The following is a 12371-nucleotide window of genomic DNA, read 5'->3' as shown; positions in this document are numbered from 1 at the left end:
AGGTTCGATCCTCAGCACCACATACAAACAAAGATATTGTGACGGCCGAGAACTAAAAAATAAATATTAAACGAAAATTTCTCTCTCTCTCTCTCTCTCTTAAAAAAAATAGTATGCTGATTTTAAGTCCTTTGGGTATAGACTGAGGAGTTGAAACATAGGATCTTCATACTTAGAAGTTCATGCTAATCTACTGGGAGGACCACTGTAAGTTTTGTAATGGCTTTCAGCCAAATAAAATCAAATCCTCTCTGAGGATTGTATCTGGGGCTGAGGAGTGACTCAGTGGCAGAGCACTTGCCTAACACATGCCAGGCCCTGGTTTCTAGCCCTAGGAAGGAAGGAAGGAAGGAAGGAAGGAAGGAAGGAAGGAAGGAAGGAAGGAAGGAAGGAAGGAAGGAAGGAAGGAAAGAAAAGAAAGTAAAGGAGGAGGAGGGGGAAGAGGAGGATGGGAAAGAGGAGGAGAAAATGAAGGAAGAAAGGAAAGAAATAAAAAAATGGGTTATATGAATCTGGTATTTAAAGGGGATTTAAACAGCTGTGAGTCTTACTGGCATCCATGAGGAACCAGAAGAGGTGGAGGGCAGAGCATGGACTCTGGAATCAGACTGCCTGATTCTAGAATTGCCCCCACTATTCTGGACAAGATACTGAATCCCTCTGTGCCTCATAATATGAGGACAAATGATAGTAACCACCTCACAGAGATGTTGAGAATTAATTGTAGAAATAAGGCACATAAAACAGAACCTGGCACATAGTAAGTACACACTAATTCTATGATATTCTGTGTTCTTAACCTCACAAACTGCCAAGGCGAGAGGTACTATTCACTTTCTGCCAGAATCTTCTTGCAAGGAGCCCGGACTTGGTCCCAGAGAACAATTGGAACTTCAAGGATGGGCCATGCCCCAGTTGTGGGTTGCAATTCACACAGATGGAGACTATTTCCTTTCTCCCTGGTAGTGTCTCTGTGGGCCTAGTCCCTGCCACTGAAAAACCCACATCAAATAGTAGGACTCAATCTTCCCTGAATATGCACATTCTGATGTTCTCGGGTTAAGTTAGCCAGTCTCATTCTCAGATGATCCAAGGTTATGGAGATCAGTAGAGGCCTCTGAGATAGGACTCTGCACCCAGGATGAAATAAATTGCTTAGCAGAAAAACTCGAGCATCCCTTGGTGCTATGACTTGTTTTGTTTGGACTTTGTCTATAACCCTAAATCTTGCTGATCCTGGGTTACCGGATTCTAGAGTGTTCCCAGTCTTGTCCTGCTCTATGATTTGCAAGCTCTGATTGCTCAGTTTGGTAGTGTCCCTGCCTATGTGCCTTCAAGTTACAATTTAATCTTATAGAGAAACTCACACTGACCTGTAGTCTGGGAACTGGGGTTAAGCCTTGACCAACATCATCTTTCTGGTTCTGAAGCCAAGCATGGAGATCAGATCTCCTGCTCCACTCCCTATTTAACCTTGCCTGACCTTTGTCTTCTACAATAATTGGGTGAAGTATGCTCTTATTCATTACCATAAATTTGGTGATCAGCAAGAAGATCTTAGGGAAGCATCCAGTTACAACATCTAGCTTATCCATTGAGTAATATGTCAGGAACTGCACGTGGGCAAACTAACCAGTGACAAGAATAGTCTGAGAAAATAATGATTTTTTTCTTGAGATTTCTCATAACTAGGAGATTCAATGTACATTATTTAGCCACAAACTTCCACCTGTGAGAAGGCACCTACTAGTCTGAAATCATCTCTTATATAAACCATCTCTTATATAAACCACCCCTAAATCAGCTTCCTGGGACAATGGACCTTTAGGCTGGCATCCTCTGATTAGCTAGCTAATTGTAATAAAGTTCTTTCTCTACCATGGTCTTGCCTCTCCACAAATTGGCTTCCATTATGTGACCAGCAGACTGGGCCTGTGCTCAGTAACTGTTCTGTGCCAATATTATGCCTATGCTGATGGGATCAACTCTACCTGTGTTTGCCTTATAAGTCCCCCTATCCCTGCTGGAAGTCTTGGTCAACTCAAGACAGAGCATCTTCTTTCTCTAAAGTGAAAGCATAGGCACAGAGAAACCAAATTATTTGATTAGGAAACAAAGAAAGAACTACAAATTTAACTGGGTCAGAATTAGACCCTTTGGATCACATTGTATCCAAATTACAGTAATCATTAAGACTTTTGGGATTTTTTTTTTTTTTTTTTTGCATTACTGGGGATTGAACCCAGGGTATGTCTACCACTGAGCCACATCCCCAGCTCTTTTCATTTTGAGACACTGTCTTGCTAAATTGCCCAGGCTGGCCTTGAATTTATGATCCTCCTGCTTCAGCCTCCTGAGTAGTTGGGATTATAGGTGTAGGCCACCCCACCCAGCTTCAAGAAGACTTCATTCTTAAATAAAATGTCACTTTAATAAAATACTGCACATACATATTTTTTGTTTTCAAATATGTTAAGAGCAGGATGGTTGGTGTGAATGATAACATATGGTATCCTAAATTAGTATCAAAAACAAGGAGTCTCAAATAAATAGACTTCAGGATTTTTTTGTTTGTTTTTGAGGGCACACCCTGCAAATCAGCTGAGACTGGAGGATTTGACTTTTCCTCTAAGAAAGTGCTCTTGGTTGACTTGGAATGTAGAAAGGAGTCATATTTACTCTCCATGAATCAAAAGTAACATCGGAGTGACTTTTTGGAGAGAGGAATCCTGGCCCTTTCCCTGCCATTTTGCCCAAGATTTCAGAGCTTAACTTCGACATACAAAAGTGCTACCAAAGAGTCACAATTTAGGCATCTGAGGATCCTGCAGGGTAGATAGGGAGCCAGGGGGAAATTTTGGGGAAAGTAAAGCTGAGTTAATAAGGAAGAAGATGTAATGTGATCAAAGAAAATCAACTCTGCTTGAATGTTGTGGCTTTGTAGAATACCTCAGTCACTGCAGTCATTTAGAAATCCAAGTCAATACAAGTATTATGTATCTAAAGTAAAAAAATACCCAAAGCAATTATTCCACTAATCACCTATTAAGTATACTTTGAGTTGGTCTACCATTATTGAGAGTGCCATATCTAAAAAGATTCAAACATATTTGAAGCCATTTAGACATTGATTGGCATGTAGTTTGCACAATATGTGAGATACTAAGAAATCCTCCTTGACTCATCCCCTTTCCTCTATCAAATCTATGTAATCCTTTCTCCTTTTCATTGGAGGGATGAGCACAGGTAGAAAATTCTCAGTTGGGATTTTGGCCTGGATTTGTGAGCTTCCCTACTGGAAGTCTTGCTTCTGTATCTCTGACAGAAAAACAGGTAAGTAGGTCTTCAGGGAAAAATCCAGAACTACCCAACTTCTAATGGTCGAGGCTTTCTCACATGGCCTCATTAGCTTTTCAAAAAACACCATCCAATATAATCAGGATTGAAAAAGGGGGAAGGTCACCTGAGCTAACTTTAACAACTCCAACCTCAAAATGGGCTGGGAGGAGACCTTAGTTCCTTGGTCTAGGACCTTGGCACAGTCACTGAATTTAAATACTGAAGACTCCCCCACATGCTTTACAAAGACTTCTTGTGTGATTGGCCCAGGATGCGCGTGATGCAGTAGGGAATGAGACTGACAGAGGCCAAGGGCACTGTCATACTCTTGCAGAAGGACAATACATAGAAGATCAGCTCAATTTGGGATGGGGGTTTCAGAGAGTCAAAGAGATGCAGGAGGATGAGGGAGGTCACGATGCAGCTGAGGCGGAAAGGGAGCCACTTGCTGAGACTCCCCCTGCAGCTCTCCCTATACATGCTGGAGTTGAGAGCCAGGCCCAGGCCAAAGAGGGTCCCCAGGTTCTTGAGCAGGCTGGCAAAGGGTGTAGTGTCAATATGGACCCATTCTGGTCTTTCACACCATCTCTTGGCTTTCTCCAGAGTCCACAGGAGGTCCACCCCCAGCCCCTTTAGCACCAAGTAAAATCCAATGGCGAAGCTGAACAGGAAGAAGGTAATGAGAAAATATTTCTTGAGACTGGCATTGTAGATGCTCCGGATGTGGTGGAAAGTTTCAGCAACAGCAATGCCTGAGCAGGACAAAGAATGACTGTGAGAAATGGAGAAGATTCTGGACTTTCACTAGGGGTGGATCAGGAGCAATGGGTAGCATGCCATCCATTCTGGCATTGTGGAATTAAATCACGGATTTCAGATCAGAGCGTACTCCTGGAATACTCTCATGATGGAGAACTTACTCCTACTAAAACAACCCATTTTGGTTTTGAATGGATTTGATTGCCATATAGTTCTTCCTTTGCTCAGCTGACATCTGTCTCCCTCTAATACCCCCTGTTGGTCTCAATTGTTTCCACGGGAATTAGTAAGTTATGAATTTAGTCCCTCTGTCACACATTTGAAGATTTCCCTCTCTAACCTAAACATTCCCGGATCTTGTCTCGTCTATTCATGGTACTGGGGATTGAATGGTACCAGGGCCTTGCATATGCAAGGCAAGTGCTCAACCACTGAGCTACATTCCCAGTGCCCAGATTTTTCATGTAATATGGCTTCCAGATTCTTCCCCAGACATGGGACCCACTACTAATTGCTATGTTGCTTTTGTGATTACTATGAAACCATTATGTTCCTCCTCAATATTTTTTTAGCTACTATGTTCTGCTCTTGGGGAAAATCCTACAATTTCCTTAAGATCTTATGTTCTAATTCCATCCACAGAAATCAACCTACCTAATTTTTTTTGCCCCTTATTAATTAGATCTAAGAAAAATGCAGAAATACAAAACCTGAACCTGTAAGAGAACAGCTGTACATATTTATTAGGGTTTGCAAAGGAATGTATTTAAATAAAGAGCTAGCCTAGGACATCATATTTATTTGCTAAATTTGATAGAATCCCATTTCCAGTTGAAGCTCAGTAGGAAATAAAGAAGGTAATGAGCTTGGAAATTTCAAGCTAATTAAATTGGGTGGGTTAACTTGATGTATTACACCTTTTCTGGAACATACTTGTGTAGATGTGGGAATACTATAGAAATTAATTATTTCAAATAGTCACCCTGGATTTTCTTCCTTTCTTCCCTTCCACCTACTCCCAAACTGGAGATTAAACTTGGGGATGCTCTATTACTGATCTATGCCCCCAACCCTTTATATATATGTATTTGTACTGGGGATTGAACTCAGGGGCTCTCGACCACTGAGCCACATCCCCAGCCCTATTTTGTATTTTATTTAGAGACAGGGTCTCACTGAATTGCTTAGTGCCTCACCATTGCTGAGGCTGGCTTTGACCTCTCAACCCTCCTGTCTCAGTCTCCTCTCAGCTGGGATTATAGGCATACTCCACCATACCAGGATAGTCATTCTTGACTTTCAAAGTACTGAAATATTAACAGGACTTCTCAGAACATAGCTGCAATGCTGGGATTTTGAACTGATTAGGGAATTAAGGATGGAGTGGGTAGAAGGGAAGGAGGAAGTTGGAGCAGCTGATACCTGATAAGACTCCCGCAACAACCTGGTGGGGGAAATGAGCAGCAAGGTAGATTCGAGACAGACAGACATTCAGTTGCACAGCCCAGAATCCCAACCACAAAATGACGTTCAAGCACCTGCAATGGAAGAGGGAGCCATAACAGAACCCAGAAGTGGATACTGCAGTAAAGAAAACAATCCCAGGGGAAATGGTGGAGCCTGGCAAATTCCATCAGTGGAATTTTTGTAAGTTGCAGCCCCTTCTCAAAGGCACAAAGATGTCTGTAGTAAGAGATGAAACTGCTTGAATGAATTTTAACCCCCCAATTGTATTTGTTTCATAACTAAGGATTTGTACAGTTTGACTGTTTTATGTCTGTTTTAACCCTGACGGGACAACTCTATGGTTGGTACAGAAATGGATTTTTAATTAATCCTTGCTCCTAAGTCATTACTTGATTTTTTTGGGTGCTGGTGATCAAACCCCAGGCCTTGCACTTACTATACCCCTGAGTTATACTTCAGCTCCACTGATCTTTTTCTTTTTTTGGAGGGGATGGGGCAGATGGGTTAAGGGATTGAACCCAAGGGCACTTAACCACTGAACCACATCTCCAGCCCTTTTATTTATTTATTTATTTATTTATTTTGAGACAGGGTCTCACTAAATTGCTTAAGGTGATCCTCCTGCCTCAGCCTCTTGAGCTGCTGGGATTACAGGCATGCGCCACCATGCCCGACTCCACAACCTGATCTTTAGAAGCCCCTCATGTTAGGCTTTGTATGCTTGTCTGTAAAGCAAAGGTTGCACTAGTGGGTTCCTTCCATTCCTAACATTCTGTGACTCTGGTGTTCACTCTTAGCAGAAGTGCCACAACTTTTATCAGTGCCAACGCATAGTGTGAGAATGGGCTTTGGGGAATGTGAGGAAAAATAAATGGTGTCTCAGACACAGAGAGAGCCACTTCCTGCTTTCCACCATTCCACCTGGATGGTGAGTTCTTACCGAAATCTGTATGTTGGCTTTTCCTTTCCACGAAAGATAGAGAGGGTAGATGTGACCATCACATAGTATACACCGGCTGTACCCATGGCATGGCCAGAAGGACTTCCTAAAGGGCAGGAAAGAGACAAATATACTGTCGATGAAAAGATCTCCATCTGAGAGACTGCCAGAGAGCATCATCTACCCAATCATCTGAATATTATTTCCTATCCATCCTTCCATTCATCTACCCATCTATCCATTCATTCAACCATCCATTCATTTATCTATAACTTGTTCATTTAACAATATCTGTTGAGCTCCTACTACATGCCTAGCATCGTGCAAGACTCTCCAGAGAAGGTCCCTTTTTGTTGTTATGTATGTTATGTACATCTGAAGATTACCCAAGATCAGCACACCAGATGTGCAACTACACACTGATCTGCCTGCCGCTTCTCTTCTACCTGTTCTTTGTTCACTCTGCTCTGGCCACACCTTGCCTCATTGTTGACCTTTAATAGGCCAAGTGTGCTCCCACATGAGAACCTTTGCCTTGTTATCTCTCCCCTTTGGCTAGACAGCTCTTCCCCTAGAACTTTCCTGGTCAATTCTAATGCATCCTTCAAGTCTTGTCTCAGATCTCTCCTTTCAATGAGTCCTACTCTGGTCACTCTATTTAATGCTATAATCAGTTCCTATTCGTGATTCTTCTACTCTGAGGGATAAAAGGCCCTGAGTTATGCCATCCAGATCCCCTTCTGGACTAAAGAGCTTATTTCCCAGCTGTGAAAAGTAGATTGCCAATGGCCCTCAGCTGTCAGCTTTCTATAGGCATTGCCCTGAGCTGAAGAGTCACCTTGATCGACCCCCTCCCTAGGGGCAGCCTGTACCCAGTAACTGGCCTCTATCAAATCATAAAGTCATGGCCCCCTTAACCCACTCAGGGCGATACTGAAGAGCCACCTCTAGTTTCAGAGCTCCGTGTGGGGTTCGTTGAGACTGAATCTCTGGAATTCTCCATCTGCCAGGTTGGCCTGTCCCTTCCCCTCCATAACAGTTGCTCCATAGAGTCCCTAAACTCCTGCTTACTTGTCTCCACCTGAGTCAGTTTTCCAGGGAATCTCACGGGTTAAGCCATCTATTCTTTTTTTTTTCATGTAAATTATCATCTTCTAATATCTTATATACTTTAATTATTTATTCTGATTTTTGTATGTTGTACCCCCCATTCAAATTTCAGCTTCATAAGGGCAGGGATCTTTGTGTCTATTTTGTTCACTGACAAAGGTGTCCCTGGCACCTAGAACAGTGTCTGGAACATGGTATTGCTCAATAAATCACAGCTGAATATGAGTGAATATACTCTAAAGTGAATTCATGGTCTGTGAGAGCAAATAACCCAGGGTCATTTTCCAGTATGGGGCCAAGGAAAGGGTTGGATATTCCTACTACAAACAAAAAAAATGAAACCTATCATTTGATTTAAGAATTCATGTCTGGGGCTGGAGTAGAGTGTAGCTTAGTGGCAGAGTGCTCTCCTAAACTGTGCAAAGTCTGGGGTTCAATTCTTAGCACTGAAAAAAAAATTATGTCTGTAACCAATAAAATTCAGGCAAGCAGATTGTGAGGTTGGATGATCAGCTCATGGGAATATGTTCACTGGTCCAGGCTGTTGGGCAAGACAGGCAGGGACTCGGAGTTCTACCACTTTGCCCTCTTTGGACAAAGGGGCCTGGCACAGTTACTCTCACAAGCCCTTTTCCCATGGGGGTGCCTGTGCTTCTCTTGGACTAGTAACTCAGGTCCTGGAAACATCACACAGATTTCTTTTTCTTTTTCTTTCTTTCGTTCTTTCTTTTTTTTGTAGATGGACACAATACCTTTATTTCATTTATTTATGTGGTGCTAAAGATTGAACCCAGTGCCCCACGCATTCGAGGTAAGCGCTCTACCATTGAGCTACAATCCCAGCCCCCATCACACAGATTTCTAAAGTGACAATATCATGTTATTCAGGAAGGCCTTCCTGAAGTGAATGAAAATGAAGTTGTACCAAATTTGAAGACTGTGACAAAAGTGGGAAGTAATAGCTCTCCCTATGAACCTTTAAATTCAGCTTCATCCACAAGAGAGGCTGATAGGTATCTATGATCTATGCTGAACAAGATTTACCCCCTTGCTGTCTCTACAGTGTCTGGGACTCTCACCTGGTCCAGTCTCACAGGTGACAGGGAACTGCTTGATCAGTGGTACAGAGCTGTTGCTGTAGTAGTCGGTGTCCAGGACCCACCAGTACGGGCGCTGTCCAAAGAGAATCCTGTGGAAAAGCAGAGCCAGCATCTGGAGTTACTCAGTGGATACTTTTAACCAAAGTCTGCACTTTCTTTTTTCTTTTTCTTTTTTTGAGACAGGGTATCAGTTACATGGGGCCTTGCTAAGTTATTGAGGCAGTCTCGAAATTGTGATCCTCCTGCCTTAGTCTCCCAAGTAGTTGGGATTATGGGTTTGTGCCCAGTTCAAAGTCCACACTTTCGAGAAAGGGGTTTGAGAACATTAGTGAGTTGCCTCCAGAAAGGGGACCAGGGAAGAGGCCCAAAGGGGGAGAGTTTTTATGATGCATCCTTTAGGTAACTTGAAATTTGAGTCACTTTAATATATTATCTATTCAAACATAAATAAATCCAGAGGTTGAGGCTGGTGGCATGCTTATAGTCCCAGTACATAGGAGGCAGAAACATGGCTGAAGCCCAAGAGTTCAGAGATAGCCTGAGCAATACAGCAAGACTGCTTCTTAAGAAAACAAATGAGTAAGTAAGTAAGTAAATAACACAAGATCTGAAAACCCATTAATTGCAATTAATTAATGTGAACATTATTTCTCTTTCTTTTTTTTCAAACACGCAGAAGAATTTGTCTTGGAAGAATGCATACAGAACTATGGTTTACAACTTGCACTTGAATCTCTACTACAGAGTTCCTCTTTTAATTCAGGCCTCAGGGAATATTGCATTTCCTTTGACATCTGAGAACACGCCCCAGCCTCAAGGAAAGCCTCCCATGAGACTCAAAACCTGGCCTCCATTCCCATCAGAATTGGTCTCTGTAAGGTTGTTCTGTATCCTCTCCGGTTTGAAACAGAATATTTCAGACAAAACACTTCCCCTTTAAAAATACCACATATGGTTTTCACTGTGGAAACAAAAGTCAAAGGTCCTCAGGATGCCTCCTTTTTCCAGTGATAGTAGAATAGTGATTTCTTACTGAAATTAGGAATCATTACTAACTCTTACCTCTACCAACAGGGGAAGAATCCATGGTGTTTCATGAGGTCAGGTATTGGGATAAACATCAGTCTTTTAATTTTTAGGGTCATGCTGCTGAATTAGGGAAGTTACAGACAACATTTAGTAGCTTTCCAATATAACTTTCAAGAATCTCATTAATATGCTTGGGCACTAGAATCCAATAATTTTTTTTTTCTCTAAAGGACTTTAATTGAGGAGGCCAAAGAATATCAGAGCTGGAATAGATCTTAAGATTATCACTAGATGCTGCAGATGTAGCTCACTGGTAAATTCTGGAAAATGTTAAAATTGGGGCTTCCCCTGACCCCTGAGAGTCAGTTTATCAGCTTTGGTTAATACACAGTTTTTAAGAACATTGCCTGCTTTGATCTTCAATCCTGGCTCTGACATTTACTAACCATGTTTGTCTATCCAGTTAACTCAGCACCTCAGTATTTTCTTCTGTGACATAGTAGTAACTATCACACAGAACAGCACATGGCCCAGCACACACTAAGTGTTTGGTAAATGTTAACTATGTGCATTATCATTAAGATTCTAGTGCTAGGTGCTGGGGTTGTGGCTCAGTGGTAGAGCACTTGCATAACATGTGTAAGACACTAGGTTGATCCTCAGCACCATATAAAATAAATAAATAAAATAAAGGTATTGTGTCCATCTACAACTAAAAAAAATATTTAAAAAAAGATTCTGGGGCTGGGGTTGTAGCTCAGTGGTAGAACACTTTCCTAGCCTGTGTGAAGCACTGGGTTCAATTCTCAGCATCACATACAAATAAAATAATATAAAGATCCATCAACAACTAAAAAATATTTTTAAAAAGATTCTGGAGCTAATATAAGTTAATAGATTACAAAATAGAAACTCAGAGAATTGATGGAACTTGCTAAGGACATATAGCTGGTAGGTGGCAGAACAAGGGTTGGAGCTCAGTTCTCTGGATTACTTTTCACTACTCCATACAAAAAGTTTCTGAATCATTTCTTTCCTTTTTCTATACATCATCTGTCTTCTTTCCAACATCTATCTTATGTTATCTATTCTGATTTGAAGTAACAAAACTGTGCTTCTTTGCTTTTTAAAGTCTATAACTCAGACTTTTCACTAAATTCAACTGTCCATCAACCCCTTCAATTCCTATGAAATAGATTTTCCAGTATTTCCAACTCCCTGGCAAGATTTTCTCTGTTTTGTTTCTCTGTGTAGATAATCCCAAGTCAAGAGGGGAGAAGCGTGTGGCTTCCTGAGTAGCATGGGGACTGCAACTCTGATGGAGATATTTCCAGAGAGAATGCCAGCCTCTTTCCTTGCCCATCTCTCCTCATGGTCCTTACCACTTAAAGACGAGGTTGAGCCAGTCTCCAATCACAGCAACCCAGAGGAGTTTGATGCCCACGCTTTCTCGAAGATGGAACCAGATGGGGAAAAGGACATAGAAGGCATTCCTGAGGTCAGCAATCACAGACACTAAGATGAACCAGTCCTGGGAGTCTTGGTAATTCACTTGGAGGTAGCGAGTTGACTGGATCCCAAAGTCATGGAGAGCATTCATTCCTTCCTCCATCCTCATTCCCCTGGCACCTTAGGAAGCTGTCAGCAGAGCCTGTGCAGTTGGTTCAGGCTTGGTGGTGATTGCTCTGCTATCAGTCTGCGCTTTGCCCCAGTTTTATATGCCCCATATCCAGTCTGCAGCCAACCCAGCCCTGATCTTTGGACTTGAAAACCACTTTTGTCTAAAATCTATTGATCAAAGGTGCATCACCAGTAGGTTGATACAAACATGTTCAGGGTGATTTACGTAAAATAGCAAAACAGGCACACAAAAACAGCTTGATCGGTCATTGGCAAGGCCAATTATTAACCTGGGCATGCTGCTTGACGGTGCAAGGTGCTGCCCTCCTGGTTCCTGAAACTAGGCCAGAGACTCAGGACACAGTCTAACTCCACTATGGTTCTTGAAAAGGAGTCTGATTTTTTAGAAAAAAAAAGTAAGTACAATGTGCAACTGTACTTATTTTGGGGACAAAGAAAAGTTTCGGTGTATCTCTTAGGACCAGAAAATAATCATCAAAAATTTAAAAAAATTTTTTTTAGTTGTAGATGGATACCATACCTTTATTTATTTATTTATTTATTTATTTATGTGGTGCTGAGGATTGAACTGAATGCCTCACACGTGCTAGGCAAGTGCTCTACCACTGAGCGCCAGCCCCAGCCCTCATTTTTTTCATGTAGTGATTAATTTATTGAATGAACTTCAAGTGAAGACCTTTGGAGTTTAAACATACAAGGTTTTTTTTATTTGTTCATTTTAGTGATACATGACAGTAGAATGCATTTTGACATACCATGCATATATATAGTATAACTTCCACTTCTTGTGGTTTTATATGATGTGAAGTTACACTAGTCATGTATTCATATATGAACATAGGAAAGTTCTGTCCCATTCATTCTACTTTTCCATTCTCAACCCCCTCCCTTCCCTCATTCCCCCTGTTCAATCCAGTGAACCTCTACACACACACACACACACACACACACACACACACACACACATATACATTGTGAGTCAGCAT

The 12371-nt window shown here is 41.7% G+C and overlaps 1 protein-coding gene across 1 annotated transcript; it reads right to left on the bottom strand.

Moving 5' to 3' along the window:
* Window positions 1–2429: 2429 nt before the first annotated feature.
* On the bottom strand, window positions 2430–11417 carry G6pc1 (glucose-6-phosphatase catalytic subunit 1). The gene is made up of 5 exons (XM_026387038.2): window positions 11127–11417; window positions 8695–8804; window positions 6506–6611; window positions 5521–5636; window positions 2430–4091 (listed from the first exon to the last, which is right to left on the bottom strand). Exons 1-5 carry the CDS (start codon window positions 11360–11362, stop codon window positions 3580–3582), a joined length of 1080 nt encoding a protein of 359 aa, XP_026242823.1. The 5' UTR covers window positions 11363–11417; the 3' UTR covers window positions 2430–3579.
* Window positions 11418–12371: the final 954 nt, after the last annotated feature.

Source organism: Urocitellus parryii, chromosome 7 (assembly GCF_045843805.1).
Source record: "Urocitellus parryii isolate mUroPar1 chromosome 7, mUroPar1.hap1, whole genome shotgun sequence".
Taxonomy (NCBI): Eukaryota; Metazoa; Chordata; class Mammalia; order Rodentia; family Sciuridae; genus Urocitellus; species Urocitellus parryii.
This window is presented reverse-complemented; position numbering and strand designations above follow the sequence as displayed.